Source organism: Perca flavescens, chromosome 4 (genome assembly GCF_004354835.1).
Source record: "Perca flavescens isolate YP-PL-M2 chromosome 4, PFLA_1.0, whole genome shotgun sequence".
NCBI classification, from domain to species: Eukaryota; Metazoa; Chordata; class Actinopteri; order Perciformes; family Percidae; genus Perca; species Perca flavescens.
Genome location: NC_041334.1, coordinates 18,958,907 through 18,984,295, shown reverse-complemented (window position 1 = coordinate 18,984,295; position 25,389 = coordinate 18,958,907). Strand labels below are relative to the sequence as shown.

The following is a 25,389-nucleotide window of genomic DNA, read 5'->3' as shown; positions in this document are numbered from 1 at the left end:
CGGAAACCAGAGTTGGTCAAATGGCACCTCAGATCGTAAACATAAATAGTTTGTAGCTAGCGGGTATACTGGTACATCCTATGGCACTTTTGTTGTTGTTGATCTTGCGGTGTGGTGACGTCAGCCGCAACGTGTGAAGGACAACGTGGACGGTTAGTGGAGGAGAGCAGCTTCTCTCATCCATGAATGTATTATTATCTCATCTGTGAAGGCAGGGCGAGCTTCTCCCCCTCCATCTGTTTGTTGTCACCGTTCACAGCCAGACTCATCACTACCTGCTACATGAAAAAAATCGCCGGTGGTGTCGCCGGTGTTTCCCCAGGTAACGTTATCAGTAAACTGGTTCAGATTAGCTACGTTAGTGGACCTCTTTGTTTCCCGTTAGCTAGCTAATATAGCTGGCTAACCTTTTACAATTTGTAAAAAAAAAAAATAATAATAATTCTCTGATGAAAAACACTGATGTTATCTTGAACAAGAGGTCGTGTGTATTAGAAACAGACGTAAAATAAGTGACCTATATGTGGTTGTAAATGTGTTCTGCTGTTTGGCTTTGTGTTCCTGTTCTCCAGTCGGGAAGCGTTTCTGGTTGCTAGGGTATCAGGACCTGTTGCTATGGGCGTTTTTTGTTCTTCCTGCATATGTTCAGCACAGCATTGTCTGCTGCACGATAACACAAATGTAGTATTTACGTTTCTTTATTAATCATTAATATATATATATATATACATACACACACAAAAAATATATATAGAACAACATATATATATATATATATATATATATATATATATATATATATATATATATATATATATATATATATATATATATATATATATATGCTACAAGATTTAATAATGCTTGTGCTAATGTGATTGGCTGTGTAACGTTATACGTCGTAGAGCCATGCAGGTCATATGCAGGAAAAACACTACTTTACTCACAGAGACGGGGCTCACGTGTGTGGTGTTGTATTTTGAGAGGCTTTAATCACAGTGTGCGTTACATTGGTGTCAAGGAGCTGAAGAATAAAAAACGATTTGTATCGTAATGTTTATGTTGTACTTTTTTTATTTTTAATAAAAATGGTATTGAAAAAAGTTTAAAAAATGGTATTGAAAAAAGTACCTGTATCGAATTCACGGGTAGCTATCTGTATTGAACATTTTTGAACAATGCAGCCCTAGTAAAATAATGAACTAATTTGGTAATAATTCAGCTCACTGAAAACTATTTCAGGACCCCTGCTTCAGGTGAAATCTTGACATAAGAACATTTTTGAGAGAAAGAAAACCTCAGTGATGCACAGAGTTATGATATGGCCACTGTAAGGTTATTTTATTTGGAATGATGCTTCAGTATGTATATATGACCAGATAATTAAAGCTTTCTCCAACACGTTTCCCATCTGTGCTTTCAGAACAAGTTCAGCAACATCGCCCAGACGAATTCCAAACTTTGCAGCCATAAATAATGATGAGCAAAAACACCCACATCTCTGTGGGTGCATTGCAGGAATTCCATTGCTACAGCGCAGTTTTGCCTATGTGTAGGTATAAGAGGAAAATCACACGCGCATGACCTATTTTTTCATCCCATAAAAATCTCTGGTCTTGGTGACAAAGCTGTTCGTTGGTTTGTGTAGGATAGTGTTGTGGTCATTGGATCAAAGATGATCCTTCATCAGCTGCATCAAATGAACTCCAGCATTTGATGACACAGTTCATCACAGTTCATTGGCCTCTTCTGTTTCTATATGGGTGAGCGTATAAAGCATGCTGTCATGAAACCACGTTTTTAACTGTGTGTGTTGAGTTATTGGTATAAGTGACAGGCGGCATTATTCTGGCTCTGTGTCACCATTTGCTTGTTAGTCAAGCCATCTGTAAGTGTCAGTGAGTCCGCCTCAGCCTGGGCCACATTTTCTCCTTTTGTCCTTGATTCATATTCACATTTTAAACATTTAGCAAAGGCCAACAGTACTGATGTAATGAAACATGTTGTTGTTTTTTTTGTCCGTGTTCCTACACTCTTTCTACATCTTCCTCCTCTCCTGTTACCTCCTCTCCTGTATTATCCTCCTCCATCAGAATTTGCCCTCTTCTCTTATTTGTAATTTTTCTCTCTTTCTGTATTCTACTCTGCTCCACTTTCCTGCGCCATCCCCTCCCATCCCATTCACTCTCTGTGCTTTACTTGCCAAGAGGTGGATGAGCAGGCCATGAGGCTGAGCTGGCTGTCACATGCCATCTGTAGGGTCACACTGTGACATGCCATCATGTTCTCCATTCTCCTTTCTCTCAAGGCATATCGGTGAGCTAAGGTCACAGTGTCAGTGAAGGCGAGAAAGGGCTTGACATACCAGGTACAACAGTCAGAGATGATTCAAGAGAAAGGAAAGAAACATTTTAACGAAGGAGGGCATTAGGGAAGTTACAGGAGAGCAGATATGGTGGTTTTACTGAACTGAAATCAAGGTTAGAGAGATAAGAAACATAACACTGGGGACCACAGAGACTTCTCCATTGTTTATTGTTTAGATGGAGATAAGACTCTGAGAGGAGTTACCGTGAGTAGACCGAGAGCAGGTGAGAAAGGCCAAATGCTGTTCCCTGTGGTCTCCCTAATCTGTGTTGATCTGGTTAGAGACAAAAACTGTGTGTAAGGTGTGACTGGGCAAACTGCCAGAGAGCTGAAACAGACCAAACTGATCCCACCAGATATCTCTCACTGTACAACAGAGAGGTGCCACAATTGATTTTAGCCACACCAAATGCCAATTGATTTTGTATTGAGTTTACTAGTTCTTTTATCTACAGAGTAATTATTGTTTTGACGTGGCAGCATTTGTTTTATACACATACAAATTTGTGCAGAAAATCTCATCCAGGAGCTGATTAGATTGACTGTGACGATATTTTCTTTGATGTGAAAGAAATTAAAAAATGTTTTTTCCTTAGTTGGTATTAAGGGCAGTGTGTAAGGGTAGCACATTTTCTCAATGTCCCAGTGTTATTTTTTGGCTGTGAACAAAGTCAGCTACACCATTGTAGCTATTAGCTCACATATGTTCCTAGAAACAATAAATTTCTTATAATCTTAAGATTACCCAACACTGCTGTGCGACAAAGTCCAATCCTACGTGCTGAGCTCTCACAGCTCTCTCTAAAACAAAAAGGCAAGATTAATTTCTTTGTAGAGCACATTTCATGCCAAAAGATCTTTTGGTAGTTTGTTCCAATCTATGCACAGTATAATGACTTTACCATGTTTTAGCTTTTTAAACCGTTTGCAGACTGGTCCCGACTGACCTGTGTTGAGGGTTCCTAACATAAGAGCAAGTCTGATTTCAATTTTGGTTTTAAACCACGTCAAACCATGTTATGTCCAAAAGATGTATCAGGACACAGGTTGTATTGTGAGTTCTTTGTGGCCCTACTCTGCCTTGTGTTCTTTCCTTTAATAGGCCTGATCCAAAGTTCAAGAGCCACTGTCATTTCATTCCCATTTTTAAGTGTCTGTGGACAAGCTGAGACCTGCCTGCTATTTACTGATATTCAACCCTGCTGTAAATAAGTGACAGTAAATTGGATCCTGGCCTCCAGTAACGGATGACAACCATAAAAACAGGTCAAGCAGATTCCTGTGTTTGAGTAAATCAGTAAATGAATAAGTTAGCATGTTGCCACTAACAAAGGATGTTTTCCACTTTTCTTTGTCCCACTGGTGGAAATGATGAAGCCCCAGAATAACTTTATCCAAACAGTCATGCCAACCAGCCAGCCTGCCACTGAGTCAAGCATGCAGCTGTTGTGTCCTGCGCCCAATACATTCAGCTCCAGCACTGTCGATCCAACCAGCCATTCAGACAGTCTCTGCCCTCTGTCCAGCCCCAGTTAAGTATTTAACCACTCAGCTCCTCTCCTTCCCAGCCCCCCACACCCCCATGCAGACTTCCTTTCCTGCCCCAGGATGCGATGTAGTGACGTGCCTACCAGCGCAGTGACACCATCCTTGTTCTGATGTGTTTTGCTCTGAAGCGATTAGAAGGAAACAGCTTGCCAGGGGCAGGCAGCTGCTGTTTCCCACAGCTTGCAGCAGTTTGGGGGGACAACAGCAGGATGCCGTGGGGGCGAAGTGGTTCGGCAGCCCTGCTGCTGCTCTCGGGCAGAGCCATCGCATGGGCCAAGGCCAGGTAGGATCAGGACTCTGCTGCCGCTGTGGACTTGGGGGGGCTGTTGGGACTTGAAGCTCATGTATGGATTAAGCTACTTCACTACTATTAGGTTAATCTTGATATGGGTGCTGAGCAAGGTTGTTAAAACAGTTTTCTTCTGTCACTCCACACTTTGGTTTTACTTTTTTAGTTTCCATGCTTTTATTGTGTTTTTTTTAGGGACTTTTTTTTAGGATTTTCTGTATCATAGGACAGACCCTACATGCTGTGACACGGTTTGACAAGAAACACTTTCTCAAGACTGTGTTGCATTCTCTGCAAGCTAGGAGGCTTGCAATGGAATTCAGCCACGAGGATTTAACAGTTTTGCTTTATGAGAGCCGCTTTTTCAAGTGTATTACCGTGTTTCTTGTTGGGGTTACTTTGTGTTGTTTTACACAGTGCTGAGTATGAACGTAAGACAATAGTTTGACATTTCGGCCATTCTTCTCTCAGACTGGATGGTTTCCTGTTGATTCTCTGTATTCGTTTGGGGCCCATTAAACAAGAAACAATCACAACACCCTGACATTTTCAGTAGTCCCCGTTTTCAATTGTCTATTTAGAGAAGTAGCATGGACAATGTGTTTTCTTTTGTAGCTAAGCTTTATAACTTGTTGGCATGGTGAGGAGTATTATTACCAGGTTTAAAAATAAGACAAGGCTGCTTTTCCTCTTGATTCTCAAGGCGAACAAGGAAGATTTCTTCTTCTCCTTTTACTCTTTATAATTTGTCCTCTGAGGGTATTCGGTGGAGAAGTTGCTGGCATACTTTGTTTTAGGTCATTTTAGTCAGGCTCAACACTGAGAGGTTGAAGTAGCTGGTTAGGCTCTTCCTTGTAGGCGACATATCTTTGTTGAGATGAAATGTGTGAAATTGGTAAACTAGAAGGTTTCACTACAATGACCCAAGTGTCAAAACCACTAGAACCTTTTTCTCCCTTTTCTCCTAATCTCACCAGGCATCTGATTCTGTCTGTTTACATATTCAGCTGATAGATTGGCTGTCATCAGCATGACAAGAAAGAATGAAAAAGTGATGACGAGTCAGTGATTTTATGAGTTACGGTGCTGCTCACAGACAATGTTGACAGACCTGTTGCACTTGGGGAATTTGAGACACGTTCTCTTGCTCTACCTTGTTCTCATAGAGATGACATCACAGCCACACTCAGGCACCTGAAAGCTATTTATGTCAAAAATTACGAGGGCTCAGGTATGAGGTTGAACAAGGATGTTACAATAAGTCACTATCTTCTGCTAAAGCATGGTTTAATGTAACATTCCACTTCATTAGTTGTCACACTGCAAGTACTGTATGTGCTGTTTAATTTGAGATTTCCTGTTTGCAATGCAAGATCAACCACAGAGTTTGAAAAAGAAGAAAACCTCTTCATCCATTTGATTAACTTAATTCTAATAGTAGCAAATAGCTGATGACATGCCTCATCTTTTCAACACAGAAACCTTGATTAAGAAGATCAAGTGAAGTTGTGTAGCTTTCACTAAAAGGCCAATAAAGTTTACATCCCAGACCTTTACCTGGACTAGGTAAAGCTAATTGTCACGTTACAGCCCAAAGTGTTTGAACTAGTAAACTACTAAAACAAATGTCAAACATTCTTGTTCAAACCAGCTTTGATGGCCATCAGGCATGCATGCAGGGCGTGTCACCTCAGGGTGGCTTGGGAGCGAACAGGTGTGAATAATGTGTTGATGTGTGTCGTCACTCCGTCCTGCATTGCAGTTCCACAGCACACAGCCACTCAGTGAAGTCTTTACAACAACACTTCCTGTCAGCGCAGAGAGAAACTGAGAAACCAGAGCAGTGGACAGATTTACACCGCACTCACATGGTGTCCCACCAACAGGACTGGATAAAGCTAGGTTTTGTGGCGGATTGTAATTCCTGGATTCCTTTAGCATTGTGGATATGGGAGGAGGAGAGGAGGTATTGGTGAGCAGGAACGGGTCCACCATGCAGTTTCCACGCACCAGTTTGAACCATTTCAGGCTCCGTCCTTCCCAAAGCCCAGCGGGGAGAAGGCGCATAAAGCCATCCTCCCTACAGAAAAAAGCCAGGTATGTGTGATGAGCTGGAGCTAGATCAGCAGGATCGAGTTCATAAATGTTTTGGTAAAAGTTTGGGTATTGTCTGAGCTTTAAGGGGTGTTGTTTAGATGGCACACTGTGTGGTGAAGTTGAAAAATAACATGACAGTGAAGTGATAGACATGTCAGTCAAAACGGCTGCAGTTGTAGTATGGGTAGTTTATGCTTTGGAGTCTGTGTGACTCTATTGTGACAGCTAGGGTTAGGGAGGCTAACCCCTGCATGTCTAAACAGTTAAAACACATGGTAATTGTACAGTAGTTTATAGACTTTTGTGGTATAGAAAAAAGCTTTTTTCATTTTAATGTCAAAATAATTCTCAGATATTTTGACATGATTTTAATCTCATGTCCTTGTTGCATTCCCTGAAGTTGAAGTGGATCCAGAGTGCACTGCTGTGAGTCAGCTGTCTGCAGATCTCTGATCTCTTATTAGGCTTGATGTGTTTAATCCATAAGAGTAGCAGGTTGTGAGCACATGTTATGGCTTTGGCCAGCTGTGTGTGAGGGATGTGGTGAGCCAGATGCTGTATGAAAAGAACATTTATGTTTACATGTTTATATTGCTATCATGAATGCCTTATTACTGCATTTTATCTCCCCATACGGATTCCCATATCTCAACTCAGTAGTATAAGATCTACTATAAGATCTACTACTGGTAGTAGATCTTATAATTTAGTTTCCTTAAAATCTATGTGTCTCTGTCTGTAATTCCACATCACTTCCAAGTAATAAAACAACATCCTATATAGATTTGTCCAAATTTGATTTTACAGTCGATTTATACAAACGGTGTTGTTACAATCTTAATGTGACTAAAAACAGTATTCAAAATGGATACGCCTGGAGCTGAAACAATTAGTCAGTTAGATTTACAGAAAATTAGTTAACAACAATTGGGATAACTGATTAATTGTTCATGTCATTTTTCAAGCATATACATGGCAAACATTTGCTGGTTTTGGCTTCTCGCTTGTGAGGATTAGCTGCTTTTCTCTGTTATATATCATTGTAAAGAGAATATCTGAGTTTTGGTCTGCTGGTTGGACCAAACCAGCAATTTGAAGACTGAATGTCTCTGGTGTAATTGGTTTTCTTCCACTATTTTCTGATTTTTATAGACTAAACACTTGATTGATGAATTGGAAAAGTAACTGACGGATGTGTCTTGTCTTCATTAATATATGTACCAATCCAGTATGTTTGATCTGTGTATCATTTTTTATAATATGCTATAATCATTTAATGTCTGGTTTAGTTAAGTAATTTGATTGTTTTGAGAGAGGGCCTCTTGGATGTTGGACGTCTTTCCAGTGAAATTAAAGATTGGACTCAACATTACTGTCACATTACTAGTAAGATGTATGTTGGAATGTTAAAGACCAGTAAAACAAGCATAATCAATTTTACTTGAAAATATTTGACAGTTTATGATTAATGAAAAGGCTTTAATGCAATGTAAAATTAGGATATTGGGGATAGTGACCCACCTGCATATTGGTTCAAAGACAGTGATTTCTTTCACTACTGTTCACCTAGTCTCACATTGTCAGCCCTTCATCCACAGCGCTGCGGAGGAGGGTCTGGCTAGTCCACACAGCATGGGAGAAAAACGTGCTCGGGTTTATTAGCATTTCTTTAAATCAATCACAATCATCTTGGGCGGTGCTACACGCCGGACGGAGCAATCTCGGCTCTGCAAAATAGGCTTGGGAAGGAACTTGTTTCGGTGGAACATGTGAAAGTTCAAAAGTTGTTTTAGTTGTGCAACAGAAACTCAGATTGGACAGATAGTCTAGCTAGCTGTCTGGATTTACCCTGCAGAGATCTGACAAGCAGTTAACCATAGTTCTCATAAAGCCACTGGTTTTTACACAAAGAATGCGGAAGGTAACGGACATCCAGCCGAAATGAAAGACATCTGAACAATCCCGGAAGTGGAACGTCGTGTTCTCCTTACCAGATTTTTCTCCAGTCATGCAAAGGCATTGTTACTTGCTTTGTATTCTTGCTAGGAATTTATAGTATAAGATTATAGTATTATAGTATTATACTCACACCTCCTGACATCACAGCCCACCCAGAAATAGGAAATAAACTTCAAACCACAGAGATTTAGTTAGAAGCTACAAATGTACTGAGTACACAGAGATCTTAAAAAAGTATTTCTTTCCTGTACCTTATTTCGGCACACAGACAGACTGTTGACAGACAGACTGACTCTTTTTCATCAGTCATCACACATTTCTAATGTATGATCTATGTGAGAGTAACAACTGACATTTATACACACACACACACACGCACACGCACACGCACACGCACACACACACACACACACACACAAACAGCCTACCGGTATGTGCAAACGGAAATTATATACAGGGTTATTTGCATATAGAGCTCAAAACGCATTTGGAGACACATTCTACTGCCAGGTGGGAACACACTTATTGTAGAGCTGTCCACTTGTGATCGGATCACTCACATCGGATATTAATACCAGGTGGATATGCAAAAATATATTACAAAAAAGACTAAAACTAACACTAAAACTAATAAAAACTAAACTAAAACTAAGCATTTGGTTTAACATACCAAAGCATTGATCTTGAACATATTTGATCTGGCTTAAACTGACATGCAGTTGGTTTGGGCATTAATCAGTAACTTCTCAATAAGCTCATTGTGTGACAGCTGAAACTACGATGGCTATTTTTGGCTCTGACAACTATCATTTCATTGTCTCTCTTCGCTCATGTTGCCACGATGAGCCATATGGCATTCCTTAGACACTGTCGAATGTGGTTTGGTATGTCTTGAGATCTGCTGACTAGAGGAATGTGACTGGACCGCACACTGATGGAGTGACTCAGCTGACCACTTCCTGTGTCTGTGATCACCAAGTCACATTTAGTGCCCTGAGGGTGCAAGTGTGTTTGCAGCTGAGTGTTTCCCATTGTTGTTAGAGAACAGTACCCTCTTTTGAGTCCTACACAGGAAACGCTGGCTGCATTTTTCCTTATTTTTTGGAAAAGAATCTAACATTGTCTATGATTTATTTATTTTAAATTATTCATTGCATGTTTTGTCTTTCATTGTCAGTGGGTATGTATCTGTTTAAGTAGATGAAGGGGTGTGACCCATAGGGAAACAGATCTCACATTGTTACAGGGACATCTAGTGGATCTACAGGGTACTATGCCTTCAGGCCACATTTTGCAAGAACAATAGAGGACCCCCCTTTGTGTCCGCTCTCGCCATCTCTCTCCTCACTCCGGCCCTCCCTCCATCCTGCTCCTTTTGTCTCTCCATCTCTCTGGGCTCTCCCGGCTGATTCATCCTCCCTGCATCGCTTCAGTCCTCATTTCTTCTTTCTTTGTACGTGTCTTTGTGTTTCTGCTCATTTGTGTGCATGCATGCGTGCGATTTCTTTACGTGTGTATATGTCTGTACCAGAAATCCCAGCCCCACCGAGATGAGCGTGGAGCCCTGGGCCAGCCCGCAGGACCAGGCAGCCGCTGAGCACGTACACAGCACGCACACGCACACGCCATCCTCCCAGGATCAGGAGCAGCACCCCGACAAACTCTGCCTGGACTCGTTCTGGAGTGAGGTGGAGACCATCCGACAGGGGAGTGGCTACACAGACCTCGACAGCACCAAGAGGGACTCCAGACAGTCAGAAGGTAAATACCGTGAATCCTGCGCTGATAGATTAAGAATGGATAGAAAGAGCTTAGCTAGAAGTCATTGTGAGTTTATGTGGTAGAATTACAAACCATCAGTGCTTAACACAGCTGCTACTGAGAGCCTCCTCCATGGCAACATATCAGGTGTCGCTCATGCAGCAAAGAAGCGCTCATCACCATGACAACACGATCAAACACTTTGTGGCAGGGAGTGTTTTATGTGCACAAGCCAAATTGCCATTCATGATGGCAATGCTCTTTTATTGTGTCCATTCATTCAGATTTTTGCTAAATTACCTAATAACCTCACTAATGTCATACTACTTACTCTGAAACACACGTTTCTCCATCAGTGCAATCATAAATAAAACAAAATCATACCCACTTTTACTTAAAGAAAGCGTTATATTTGGGAACTGTTCTATTTGGGAGTTATGTTACAGCCAGTGATCCTACACTGCTACATCACTTTTGATTAGACTGTGTTACAGATGTTTCCAAGAGACTGATTTAGCTAACTAAAGTATAAACTAGCTTAACATTTCTTAAGTTTTAATTAAATAAATCACTGGTTTAAAATTAGCTGGTAGTTCCTACAGACCGAGAAGGGACTTCATGCACGCTGGTAGTTCCTAAAGACCGAGAAGCGACTTCATGCACAAATCCAGTCCAGTCATTTAGTCAACAGTTTTATACATTACATCAAAATTATAATTTAATATAGTAAAATCCTGCATTTTACTATGCATTGTATCTACATGTTGTTGCTGTCGTCCCTGTGTATTTAAATGTGGCCTGTTGGGATATTTCACTATCTGTTATATGTTTGTTTCTCAGAAGGCGAACAGGAGGAGCAGTGGTTGGCCGATGCTGGTTTATCGACCCTCATCAGCGAGGACAGCGAGGATGTAGACAACGCGGTGCTGCTGTTAACTCTGACCCGGACCCAGGCCGAGGCCGTCCAGCGGCGACTGGATTCATACACGCTGTCGCTCCGCAAGAGGAACAAACCCGCACCGCGTGACGTTCGTGACATCTTCCACTCCCCCATCACTCAGGTGAGAACTTTGAAATACCTCTAAAAAATGTTTTATTCCTGCTAGTCTAAAGAAGTTGTCCATAACTCACCACTGCCTCTGACACCCTGGTAGAGGAGGAAAAGCTTGCTCTTCATGGCTTCAAATAATCTACAAAACAAATTGAGGAAATTTGAGAGTGACTTTACATCCACCCAAAAAATGCAAAGACCAGTCTCAGGATTAATGTTATACTTGTATAACAGAAGTTATACAAGTATACAGCAAGCAGAGGTAGTCTGAGTCAAAGCTGCATGCAGTAAAATATAAAATTACTCATCTCCCTGGTGAATTTCAGGTCTCACTGAAGGATCTTCTATTGTTCCAATGTGTTGTGCTGTCTTGTTCCATGCAGAGGGGCTGACCTGTGACAATAGAGGCAAATCCCATGTAAAGGCCACGCTTTGTCCTCCCTGTCTGTCTGAGCAGCACTGAGAGGGGAATAGAGACACTGTTCAACTGATCATTATCAGTCCTTTATCAAAGGAAACACTCTTCGTATCCATCTCCATCTGCTCAGTGGACAATATAAAACACTACCTCTGTTCCCAGTGGCGGAGAAGATATTACAGGACTGATATTTTTAAGTAAAGTTATTCCTTAGAGAAAGTGTTGTATATGTGTACACAGACATCAATTGTATGTCTGTCTCTCCTGGGAGAGGGATCCCTCATCAGTAGCTCTTCCTTTTTTCCATTTAAAGGGGCTTTTTTGGGGAGTTTTCCTCATCCACATCAAGGCTCTAAGGACACAGGGTGTCGTGTGCTGTACAGATTGTAAAGCCCCTTGAGGCAAATTTGTGATATAAATTTGACTTGACTTGACTTGTGTTTGTGACGTTTCACCAGACACTTCTGCCTGAGTCCCAGCATAGTGAAGAGCCTGCCCAAAACAGCATGGCATCGGTTGCCAAAACACCACTATCAGGTAAGAGCTACAGTACAGTAGTACTATTACAGTAAAACTAGCTAACCCTAGTTTTACCCTAAAGGGTATAAGAAGTGAAAGTACACTCATAGCACAAAACCTAAAAAGCTGTGGCTGCAATTGTTTTAATAATCTAATAAATCAAAACAAGACTTGATTTGAACAAAGTAACCACTCGTGTACTTCAATCATTGTATCATCTTACAAACTCCTCACAGATTTAACTACGAATTATCTGCCTGACATGTCTTTAAAAAGACATACCTAAGGAAGAAATCAGGTGAGCAGCAGATTTGTGAGGTTCTAATGAGGGATTATCTGTTGGGCTCAGTCAGGCTACAGCCCTGTCATCTACTGTATCTTCTAATTGGTTCAGATTTATTGAATTAATTGCTGTCAAATGTTTTGTTCCTCTGTGTAGGGTGATAAAAGATAAAGAGAGCATGTGGGTACATTTCCTCATATTTGTGGACTTTTTTGGTCCTTCTTCTTCCCTCTTGTTCCCTCATGTAGCGTGCATTCACATTCTATTTTTTGTGGTTTATACAGTGGACATCCTTGAGTGAACTAATAGATTGGCGTGTGTGTGTGTGTGTTTATGTGTGTTTACCACTCAGCTATGACGGCGGAGCATCGACGAGGCACTCCCAAAGAGGAAGTCTTCATCACCGAAGTGGCTTACTGCGAACAGGCTGTCATCTTCCTTAAACAGGCCAAACTGCCACAGAACAAAAGCCAACGCAGAAAAGAGGATGGCACCCTGCCTGTAAGCACAAAAACACTTCCCCCTCTCCTACTCATGACTGTAGGTTCCGAAGCCTTCAGGAAATCTGTGGAAAGTTTTAAAACTGTATTTCTAATAGGGAAATTTGTAAACAGCCCAGTGATTTCTTGAAATGGGAAGACAATTAGGGCATAAATGGGAAGTACTGACAAGTTTCACTGCATGCATTTCCTACAATAATGTTGGTGGTTGTGAAAGTACATTTGAAATGTATTTACAGAAAACAGAACATAATAATTGTACAGTTTTTTGGAGGGCAAGGTACATACACGATGAATAATAACCTTAATTAACCTTGCTTGCATCTTTGGTAATAGAGAAAAAATAAATCTCAGTCATTTGTGGCTTTTGTGCTCTAGATATTGCATTTCAGTCTTTGTTTGGACCAAAATATCAACACACACACACACACACACACACACACACACACACACACACACACACACACACACACACACACACACACACACACACACACACACACACACACACACGTTAGTGTAAGCCAATTCTAATCAGCCCGCTGTTGGTTAGATAACAGGGTCAAACAGAATAAAAGAATGAGGGAATTAGCTCAAAACAAAAGAAGAGTTGTTGTGTAACAGAGTCCAGTAGATTTATTTTTTCTATTTCAGGCTGAACAAGTTTCCTCAGCGACAGGGAAAATGTTTTTTAAAAATGTTAAATATAACTAAATGGATACCGTTGCCACACTTCCACTGCTTAGAGTATTAATGAAGAGAATGACTGGTGCACATTATATTACAATAAGTATTATGTAAATGATTTGACACTGTCACCATTTTCTTCATCCCATTTTGTCTTTCTCTGCTTTTTTTTTTTTTTTTTGCTTTGTATGCTTCTTTGTCTTTCTTTACCTCTTCACCTCCACTTCCCATCTCTTAACTCCAATCTCCCTCTCCTCACTTTTCTCTGCCTTCACTCTCACCCTCTCAGCGGGTGGTCTGCCCTAAGTGCCGTCTGGGAGTGACTCGTATTCAGGATCTCTCCCACAGTGACATGAAGAAGGTGCGTCAGCTGGCTCTCATCGACATGACGGCGCTGTGCGACCTCTTAGAGCTGGAGGTTAAAAGGCACAAAACCAGCAAGAGGAAAATCCCAGGTATGGCAGCAGCCACACAAAGGGAGCACTTTAAAAACACACACACACACACACACACACACACGGAAAGGAAATAGGCTGGCAGCTGTTGTTTTCCTAGACAGTAACATTTTAACTATGTGCAGTGTTTATCTTGCATCTGTTTTTTTTTGTTTCTGAATGTGAGCCAATCAAATCCAAGAAAAACAATAACTCAAACTGGCACTTGAATGATTGTCTGCAGCTCTAGTTCTGCACAAACTGTCAGCTTTCGAATGTCTGCAGATACTTCTTTCTGTTTCCCTGCTGTCTGGAATTTAAATCTAAATATGCTCCTGTACCTGTTTCTGTATACATACCAGCACTGGAAATAAGACTAAACTATTGTGACACATTCTTCAGCAATACATTATTCAGCCATAAGTAATCGTAGCATTTTTTGGTTAGCCATAGTTTCACACACTGCAGTTTCTGTATGTCGGCACGCTGATTTACAAGGAATTGATGTGGAAGTCTGGATGTAGGCACACACACATAACACAGGAAAATATCTCCTTTATGCAAGTAATGAAATGCAGAGAACAGTTGAATGACATCTTGTGTCTTTCACAGAGAGCACGCTCTACGGGGTGCCGCTGGCGACGCTGCTGGAGAACGATCAGAAAATAAAACCCAACACCTCGACTCCTCTCTTCATGCAGGCGGTGAGAACCCGTAATACACACGTTTATATGACCTTAAAATAAGTGTACGAAGAAGATTATCCCAAACGCTTTATATATGATTGTTTTGATACTATCTGTACTGTATGTGGGCTTGAGGTGTTCATTTAGCCAATAATGTAAGCAGCCTGTGTTGCCTATAAGATATCAGATCTGCTCTGACACGAAGATGACAATTTACATCTTGTCACCATATTTTACACAGCATGTGTTTGGCACATTTTTGCTTTGTTGAACCCACAAACCATGTCTTCAGATAGAAGCACATAAAAAACCTCAGTGTCCTCTAAATGCTAAAAGCTTTGACCACACCCTGTATGTAGCGGCAGTAACTGAGAATAACCAGCAGAGGTGAGCGAGAGATTCTTATCTACTGATGCTGGACTCTCTGCTAATGTCTCTCTCTACTTCCACTCCCCCCCTCTCTCTCTCTCTCTCTCTCTCTCTCTCTCTCTCTCTCTCTCTCTCTCTCTCTCTCTCTCTGCAGCTGTTGTCGTTTTTGGAGAAGAAAGGTGTCGATTCGGAGGGGATCCTGCGGGTTCCAGGATCTCAGTCCAGAATCAAGGTACAATTAATGGATCCACTCATTATTTCTGTGACACAAAGCTGACACTGACTGCACCAAATTATTTTATCACACAACATGCCCCCTTTTTTTGGTAATCTTATGTATAAAGCAAAGAAATCAAGAAAAAAAATGTTTCATGATCTAAAGGGCAGCAAAATGATAGACACAGTTAAATGTCAGAAATGCCTGAACAGAGTGAAGAAAATCAAACAGCTTTACTTAGGTTAACTATAGTTGACATTTAGAACATTCCAATGGATTCCAACGGAATCAATTATGTTTTTTTCAGCTGCTGCTGCCAGAGTCACCTCCTGATACAGTATTTAATGCAGCACATGCACAGTAGATGGTGAATCAATTAAACTAAAGCAGACAGAAGAGGGCGCCATTTAACAGCAGTACACATTAGATCCTGTTACAGATAATAGATTTGGAAACAATGATCATTTAGAGAGAGAATGAAATAAACTTAATTTTTTTTAAATCTTTACTTTATAATAGTGAACCAAGATATTACACCATTATAACTGTATTTCTTGTTCCCCAAAATTTTATTTATTAATTCAAAATATGTTACATATTTGACAATAGTTCAACTATTAATGTACTACAGTTGTGACACTATATTTTCTCTTCTGCCCCAAGCTCATGAAGGATCTACCACCCTCAGCATATTCTGCCATTTTGTTCTGATTTTAGATCCACAAATAGAGGCAGGAACCAACGGGAGTCTATGCTCTTAATCCAATGCTCAAAATATTGCCTGAAACATTTTAGTATCTTTATAACACGTGAGAAAGCTGTGTTCGCCTCTGGCTGTAAAATAGGAATCCGTAACACAAGAGATGATAGCACTTATATACTCTTATAAACGCCTAAGGAAATAGAGACCGATAACACTGCCAGGTAATTAGCTGCGACCTCATGCCTGTGTTTCTAACATCCATGAAGAGTTAGTTTGATACTAATGAGCTTTAAATAGCTGCTCCAGAGCCATGTCAGCTCTGTGAGTGACATACAACTCTCCATATCTCGATAACTCAAAATAACTGTCACTGAAAATGTAACATTACAAACACTGGAAATGTATTTCTTTTATTACGCTATTTTTTTATGTCTGGGAGGTGGAACTTAACACCGACAGTTCATCTGTGCTTATCATAGACTGTATAATACTAGGTGCCCATGCAGTTCTGAAAGCTTCTCGTTGTTTTCTACCTGCAGCATCTGCAGCAGAACTTGGAGAGCAACTTCTACTCAGGGCAGGTCAGCTGGGACGAGGTGAGTCCCAACGACGCCGCCGCGCTGCTCAAGAAGTTCATCCGGGAACTGCCCGCTCCTCTGCTCACCGCCGAGTACCTCAACACCTTCAGCGCCGTCAGAGGTCAGTGGGCAACATTTTGAATATTTTGTCAAATTCAAAAGCATTGAATTGAAAGTGAAAACTGTTTAGTGTCATATTTACACACCCATTGTATTTTAAAAGAACAAATGTCTGTTGTGTGGATGAAAGACCTTTCAGTTTTGGGACACATCACAAAGTACACTGCTCCTCTATAGTAACTAAGTAAGCTTAACTTTGGGTTTCAACATGGGGGGTGGAGGGGGTGGAGGGGGTGGGGCTTTGAGATCTCCACTTTTGGGCAAACTAAATTTTGAGCATATCAAACTCTTCATTTCCTGCATTCTGATGAATTTTTCGGCAACAATTTGTGCCTTTTCTGCAACAAGTTATGGTGCAAAAGTCTTTATTTATTTAAAGGAAATTATTATTAAATTTGGTGGGGGGGGGTGCACTCGCCAGTTTTGATTATTGAGGGTGCTGTAACCCCCCCCCATCCCCCCTGTAAATTACACCTTTGTATAATAACATAATGAACAGAATTGTTACAGATCAGACAGTATGCAGATGGAGGATGTTTTTGAAGTGACTGACCGTATTGTCTATGTGTTTTCTTACCTGGCAAGTTGCGTAGTAACTGTATAAATCAGGCATACACAACAATTCCTTTTGTCTTCCTCTACACAACTTCAACAATCTGCTGCCCACTTTTCCAGACAGCTCAGCAGGGTTCACAGCATACTTACCCGGATCTCTTCACCCTGATGCTCACCCTTTTCTGCTTCTGCTGAGAAACCAGCATTAAGATGAACAAGTTGATAGCCTTTTGAGAGGCATCACTGCATTGTGACAAAGCAGCTGTAAAATATCTGCTATATTCACATTAGTCTCACCTTAATAAAAAAAGTGGATTGATATTAATATGACCTGATTGATGACTCACTGGTGTTTAGTTTGTGGGGAGAATCAATGCAGTGATAAGTGATAAACGACATGTGACCACAGAGACATAAGCTAACAAATCTAATGACCACCAGTCACAATGTCATTAATCTTTAGATATCCCATTACTCTTAGCCAAAGGCAGAGGAAATGAAGAGGGTGTGTGTGTGTGTGTGTGTGTGTGTGTGTGTGTGTGTGTGTGTGTGTGCGTGCGCGCGCTCCATGTGTGTGTTAAACCTGTCTTACCTTTGCTTCCTCTTCCTTCAGACATCACAGAGCTGAAGCAGAAACTTCACATGTTAAACCTGCTCATCCTGCTGCTGCCTGAGCCCAACAGGAACACACTGAAGGTACACACTGAACAAACACACACACACACACACACACACACACACACACACACACACACACACACACACACACACACACACACACACTCCACAACATCTCAACAATGTACTTCATAAAGTAAAGACAAAAACAGTTATCACACTCTAAGATAGATCTACCAATTTTATTTTAGCATATTTGAATAGACTGAACACACACTGATGCTCTCTTATTACACGATTCTCGAACACTGTGTATGCATTCAATAATAACCTAAAATTTTTTGAAAAAAACCTTTTTGTTTTAGCAGTTACTCTTCCAGGTTCTTACAGTATGTGCACATTCAGCAGTGGTATAAAGCTAAACACATGAACTCAAGTACTGTACTAACACTCAGTACAACTTTGAGGTTCTTTATTTAAATGTTTCCATTTCATGTGGCACTTTATACTTTTACTCCACTTCATTTCAGAGGAAAATAATGTTCTATTTACTCAACTACATTCATTACAAATTAAGATTTCCACTGGCTTTAAAGCTGTATTTAGCATTCGCCACACCCTACGTGTTCTTCTTAAGGTTGACAGAAATTCATCTGAATTTACACATTCCTGAAACAACATGCCAAAGCCTCGTTTCAGTAAAGTTTCATAATGCATCACTTTATTGTTCTGCTTTTAATCCACATTTTAAACTCTCTGCTCTGTTATATAACGGCTTGCATCAACCATGACTCACTTTCAGCGACACAAGTGTGCAGTCAGCTCGGTTTAGGAGCACCAAATCCAGCTGAACTAATTACTATGACTCCAGTGGAGGCAGCTGAAACTGTGCATTAACATACTTCTCAGTAGAGGTGTTGCAGATGATTCAGTCACTGTGATAATTACCCCTTACTCCATTTTGTGCTTCAGTGTAAGTAACTGACATTTACACATTGTTCAGTTAAAAGTGAGTGAGTGTGTTTCAACTCTGGAAAAAAATGAAATCTGAAATGTTCAACCTCCACATTAGATCTAATTTTATTTAAAAAAAGATTTTTTTTGTTGTTGTTGTTGTTGTATGCTGCAAAAACTCTATATATCCTACCTCAATCAATGCTCTGTTACAAGTCTACTTATGCCCTGTCTTTTGTTGTCTGTTGTCTGTCCTGTCCCTGTCTGTCTATCTGTCTATCTGTCTGTCTGTCTGTCTGTCTGTCTGTCTGTCTGTCTTAAATGCTCTACTTTAAGTGCACTTTATGTAAAGTCTATAATGTGTGTGCACTAAATGTAGCCTGTCTCGAATGTCGTTTTTATATAATGTTGTTTTCATATATTTTAAATGTGTAACACCACTTGATCCATGGTGAAACGTTGTTTCGTTTCACTATATACAGTGTATATGGTTGAAATGACAATAAAACCCACTTGACTTGACTTGAGATTTGATTTCACGTATCTGTAAGCATGTCTCCATCTGTGTGTCCTTCAGGCCCTCCTCGAGTTCCTCAGTAAGGTGGTTTCCAGGGAGAAGAGAAATAGGATGAACCTGTGGGCCGTAGCAACCATCATGGCTCCCAACCTCTTCCTCCATAAGGCCGTCCCCAGCAGACTGACTGAGGGGGCAGAGAAAGGGCATGCGGAGAAGGCAGCTGACGTCATGAGGCTCCTCATCCGCTACCAGGACCTGCTCTGGACGGTAGGACCGCCCACATATTCAACCAGAAACATTAGATATAATTGTGTAATTATTTATAGGCCATTGTTACTTTTCTACATGCACTCATAACCAATTTTTCTATGAAATCTTACACAGTTTTCTTAGTAATAAAGAGTAATGTAGTAACTTTTATTTTACTACAATTTTATATTCTTGTTGTCATCTAGCAAATGGAAATTAAATATCAGCCAAAACTGTAATTACTCTAATTAAATGTTGTGTCATGTTCCTTTTCTCTTCAGATCCCTAATTTCCTGATGAGCCAGGTGCGTAAGCTGAATGAGAACAGTAACCGGCGCTACCAGTTCTACGATCGCCGCATCAAGAACCTGCTGAGGAAGATCCACACAGACAGCCGCGAAAAACCTGATAAAAACACCTCAGATGTGAGCTGCTTCACATTCCCACACTGCATCACACACTCTGCTTACAGTAGACCCGGGCTACAGCAATGTCTGATACAATATACAGTAAATTACAGCCATAAATTACTGAAACAAATCTAAAAAGAAGCTCCTCACATACAGATTTTACCTGGAAAAATGTGTCCCTGTATAAGCTGCATGTTGTCATTCAAATGTAAAAAGCTGTTTGTTGCAGAAACGTCAATGTTTTGTTGTTTTACTATCCAAAGTTAATAAGGTGATAAATATTCTTTTTTTTTTTTTTTTTTTTTTTTTGCCCTGCAGCCGTGCCGTACTGTGAAGATCCAGGTCGGGGATCTGGTGAGCGGCACAATGGAGTTCCCATTCAATGTCAACTCCCGAGCCTCAGACCTGCTCGCCCAGTTTCAACACCAGTCCCTCCGCAGCCCCGACAATGGAAAGGGCAAAATGCGAAGGTACGATGCTGCAGATTCTAAATGACTACATGCTGATGACAACTCTTAACTTTGATTTTGTTGCATAATGTCCACAGCAGTTAAGATTTTTTCTATTGTTGTAGTAATGGTGTCACTTTTGTCACCTAATGAATAGTCTATATCCACGACGTTCCACTTCCGGAAATTCCGCCGGATGTCCCGCTTTTTCGGCCGGATGTCCGTTACCTTCCATTTCCACTTACCTACTTACTACATGTCATTTAGCTGAGTGCTTTCAACCCTGAAGGTGCAAACTCCAGACAACAAGTAGTAACTGCAAGTACATTAGCTTTAAATAAGCAAAACTACTAAGAGCTATATGTGTATCTTTGTGTTGGAATTTTAAACTCCAGTGGATTTATGAGGACTATGGTTAACTGCTCCTCAGATCTCTGCAGGGTAAATCCAGACAGCTAGCTAGACTATCTGTCCAATCTGAGTTTTTTTGTTGCACAACTAAAACAACTTTTGAACGTACACATGTTCCACCAAAACAAGTTCCTTCCCGAGGCTAGTTTGTAGCGGCACCAGGCCTGCTGCCGCTGCTTAGCACCGCCGATGACGATTGTGATTGGCTTAAAGAAATGCCAATAAACCAGAGCACGTTTTTGTCCCATCCAGGAATGCTGTGTGGACTAGCCAGACCCTAGGTCAGGCAAAGCGAGACTACCTAATGAAAGACATATAATGTGCTTTATCAACTTTTATGAAAATAAGAAGCAACGTAGGTGTTGTATGTCTCTCAACAGAAACGGCTCTGTGGCGTATCCGGACTGCGCCCTGTATGAAGTGGGAGGGAATATTGGTAAGTTGGACCAGCGTTTTCTCTGGTCAGAGTGGCACTGACATTTGCATGTCTTTCTGCTCATTGAGCTGATGAGGGTAGCGCGGTCTTACATAATGAACTGTGTAAGCGCCAAAGAGACACAAGCGGTGCATCTGCAGTTATCAGAGCAGACAAATGCTTATTACACACGTCTGTGTGCTCACAGAAGAGCGGGCACAGTTAACAGTAAAGAAAAAAACTTGTTGTGTCAGTTCAGCTTTGTAATGTAAAACTTCTGAATCTCCACATTCTTAACTGAGATTATTGATTTATAATCTCGGTTTTGATACAAAAGTCTTGAATTGCTACTAGAGATGAAAAAAATCATCATATTTGATCTATCAAATAGTTGATCGACAGATAAATAATCGGGAACTATTTTTAAGTCATTTTTTAAGTAAAATTTCCCCCAAAAATCCTTAGCTACTTAGTATCAGTATCAAACAAAATAAGACATTTAAAGACGTCAACTTTGGACTCCAGGAAACTGACAAATTTTCACAATTTTCTTACACTCAATAGGTCAAACAATTAATCGAGACATTTAGAAATGTAAAAATAATCGTTAGCTGCAGCCGTAATTGATATATTAAATGAACAACTAGGGCTTCTAGTTCATTGTTCTGTGTGTTTTCTGCAGGTGAACACTGCCTGGATCCCGACGCACACCTTCTGGATTTGTACAACACTAACTCTGGAGGAGAGTGGGTCATCAAGCTGAAACCCAACGCCAGCAGAGGGCTGTGAAGGATGGGCGAACAGATTGGGAAACAGCTCGCCGGAGAAGGACAAAGGCATAGCATAAAAAAAAAGGGATCAAATCCATGCAGCCCTATCTTCTTGTCTTTTTCATCCTTGGATCAACAAGGGAGAAGGAGACAGATGGAGGGAACAGAAACCAATAAATAGAGAATCTGCCAGGAGCAGAGCCTAAAAACTGGCTATAGTCAGATGAACACACTTTGCCCTCTTTCTCTTTCCCCTCTCTCTCTCTCTCACTCTCTCTCTATCTTCCTTCTCTTTTTTTCCCTTTGCTCCATCATACCTCTCCTGCGTTGCCGCAGGGATGCAATGCTGCAAGTAGAAAGCCGCTGATGTGACTCATTACTTCAGACAGAAAACCTGCTGCATAGAAAAGAGAGGAGAGAGAGAGAGAGAGAGAAAGATAGAGAGAGAGAGAGCAGCTTGGCAGTTTGGTTTGCCATCTTTTCTCTCAAGCAATCATCTCCAACCATGAGTGAGCAGATGGGGATGCAGAGCACCTCTGGTTATAGAGAGCAGAGGTCCCGCCTCCTGCTCAGGCCAGCCAGACAATGTGTTTTCATATCCTGGGTTTCATTCAATCTTTTGCAAAAAGCTGAAACATGATTCAGGAGCTTTATGACAATATTCTTGGCTAAATTGGTGTCTTATCCTGCACTGGTTTTACATAAAAAAAAAAAACATTTATTCTGAGATTCATCAATTACCTTAGAAACGGCATTGTCACCACGAGGTCCATTCTGCTACTAAATGGACATACATTCTCTAGGAGAGATTTACCTGAGGAAAGCAGGTTTCTGGAAGCCCCCTAGCATAAATCAAGTTTCTCGTTTACATGACATGAAATCAGTTTACTGGAGAAAGTCGACTGTAACTTAGCCACTCTCGTGACCATTTAGCTTATGATATTTACAGAAAAACGTATGTCCTGCCTTTTTAATTACTGATGATTAAAAATCAGGGAGAGAAAAAATATTCAAAACTGAAAGCTAGTGGAACAGAAGCTAACCTGGAAACGGAGCGGGACTTCAGCTCTTAGTAAGCATACAGTTACCAATTGATCAATCAGTTAATCAACCGGCTGATCCCTCTAATCTGTCTCTCTGCTAACCGTTTTCCCAGCTCAGACATTTTGATCACAAAGTAAACAAAGACGGAGGGTTTTTCTCTGTATCGACTCCGTTTGTCTGTGCCATTCAAAGAGGGAAAGAGACCCAGATGAACCGATATCTTCTTATCTGTGAAACCTTGCGATCTCCTGGGCCTTATAAAAAATAATCCATGGACTTCCAAGGACCCCTGACTTGTACAGAACAGTGCTCAAAGAGACTTTTCTTTTTTTTGATACCAAGGGATTCAACCTCAAGGACAGTTATTGCACCTCTAAAGGGAATTGTTAAGGACACACAGTGAAGCTGGTCTTCAGTTCTCATTTTTAAACACATGAAAGTGCCAAAACTACTGAAGTGACTCTTGGGGTATACTGGGATTATTGTTGTTATTTATCTGAATGTAATGCCATTGTTGCTTCTGTATTTGATGAGTATAATGTAGGCTAGAGAGACTTTACGATAATGTGGAGTTGCTGCACTCAGTGTAACAGTATGTTGTGTTAAGTCACCCATACTCAATGTGGGAATTTGTAGTGTTCCTGTACATATATACATATATACGTATTCATATTTTCTTTACACCCTAAACAGTACAGTAACATAAATGTGTAAATATTCATGCATACACTCCGGTGTGAAGAGGCACTGAAATCACTGCAGTAGGACTGTTTTGATTGTGTTGCTACTCGAGGTATTCCAAACACACGCAAGCAGAAAATGAATGTGTTTAACATTTTGCGGCGATCGTCAGATGTGAATCATTTACTCCTCGCAGTCGGAGCCATGTTGGTGCGCCGCAGCCATTTTGTGGGAAGTGTCTCCCACACTCCACTCAATAGATGGAGTAATGACAGTCAGCCCGGCACCAACATCTATCAACACCCTCCGCTCCATCTCTGTCACATCCCAATAATGGACCATAATGGCGGTGTGGTGCATGCATCAGAAACACGCTGAGGAATCACATTTCTTTCATAAAGGAGAAGGTAATAAATGTCTGTTATAAATTCTGCTGCCCTGGACCTGATGACAGCAGCTGTGTGTGTGTGTGTGTGTGTGTGTGTGTGTGTGTGTGTGTGTGTGTGTGTGTGTGTGTGTGTGTGTGTGTGTGTGTGTGTGTGTGTGTGTGTGTGTGTGTGTGTGTGTGTGTGTGTGTGCGTGTGTGCGTGCGTGTGTGTGATGAGCTTCATTACACAAGTCCAATTGGCCTGTCCCAGGGTCCCAGTTCAGTGCCTCGGCACAGAGCGAGCCGATGAAACTGCTGACAATCAGGAGAACTAGGTCACCTCTGAAGCAGCCCCCCAGAGGCCAAGCAGTGTGAGTCCAAACACCCCTAGGAGCCCAGCACATGGACAAGTATTGTGTAAACATACACACACCAAGATGTGGAGTCACCAAAACAGGGGGCACAAGTTCACACACTACATCATTTTTCTGTTGTTTGTGTTTGTACATATGTGAATGAGTTTGTGTGTGAGAGAAAAAGAAGACGCGTCCTTTGGGCTAGATAGCTCTGAAACAATGTTATCTATATGATCACCCAGGGAGACTAAATGATAGATGGTTACAGGAACATTTTTTGTGATCAAAGTGTGGTTGTGGACCTCTTATTGTCTTCATCAACATCCAGCTTTTATTGTGGTGAAGATTTTAGACGTCAGTCAGCAGACGTCAGAATGTATATTTATGCCCTTTACACAAGTCATCGTTTTTAATACTTCTGTGAAAATAGTATTTGCTGTAGTAAGAAAAACTTTAGAAAAATGTTTTTGTCAATAAATGTGAATCTAATGTGCTAAACGTGATTTATTTTTCCAATATGGGGTAATGGGTGTGGTAGAAAGATGGTATCAACTAAAGCATCGTTCATCATTCTTGTGAATCTACAACTGCATCTCACAAAGAAGCAGATATACACACACACACACACACACACACATATATATATATATATATATTTATATATATATATGTGAAATCAGAGAAAATCTGTATAGTAAAGTATTGGTTTCATTCTGCTGCTGTAATCAATAGAGAGATTAACCTTGTAATGTGTGCAGGTGAAGAGGCCAGCGCTGCTCAGTTTCTTAATTAATCATCGCCACCGCTCCTGGAAAAAACATTCGCAACTAACTGCCTCATCAACTTTGATTATTCAAGGTCTCAGCCTGTCCAAATGTCCGCCTGAAAGACAAAGGGAAGAAAACTAATGTGTGATATAGCATTCATTGTATTTTTTCTTTCCCAAAATTAGAGTTTAGAGCATGTGTTTTGTATTTTTAGAACATGCACCATGTGGGGTGTTACTA

The 25,389-nt window shown here is 40.8% G+C and overlaps 1 protein-coding gene across 2 annotated transcripts; it reads left to right on the top strand.

The window, feature by feature from the left end:
- Positions 1 to 127: 127 nt before the first annotated feature.
- arhgap40 (Rho GTPase activating protein 40) lies at positions 128 to 24,161 on the top strand. Of its 2 annotated transcripts, none has more exons than XM_028574707.1 (15): positions 128 to 322; positions 9,792 to 10,021; positions 10,862 to 11,082; positions 11,949 to 12,027; positions 12,645 to 12,793; positions 13,769 to 13,934; positions 14,526 to 14,617; positions 15,123 to 15,200; positions 16,428 to 16,587; positions 17,755 to 17,837; positions 19,291 to 19,497; positions 19,761 to 19,904; positions 20,208 to 20,359; positions 21,130 to 21,185; positions 21,847 to 24,161. In XM_028574707.1, the coding sequence occupies exons 2-15, from the start codon at positions 9,811 to 9,813 to the stop codon at positions 21,951 to 21,953; spliced, it is 1,905 nt and encodes a 634-aa protein (XP_028430508.1). In that variant the 5' UTR covers positions 128 to 322; positions 9,792 to 9,810; the 3' UTR covers positions 21,954 to 24,161. The 2 variants fall into 2 exon arrangements, with proteins under 2 accessions (XP_028430508.1, XP_028430507.1); XM_028574706.1 differs by lacking the exon at positions 128 to 322 and adding an exon at positions 3,498 to 4,198.
- Positions 24,162 to 25,389: the final 1,228 nt, after the last annotated feature.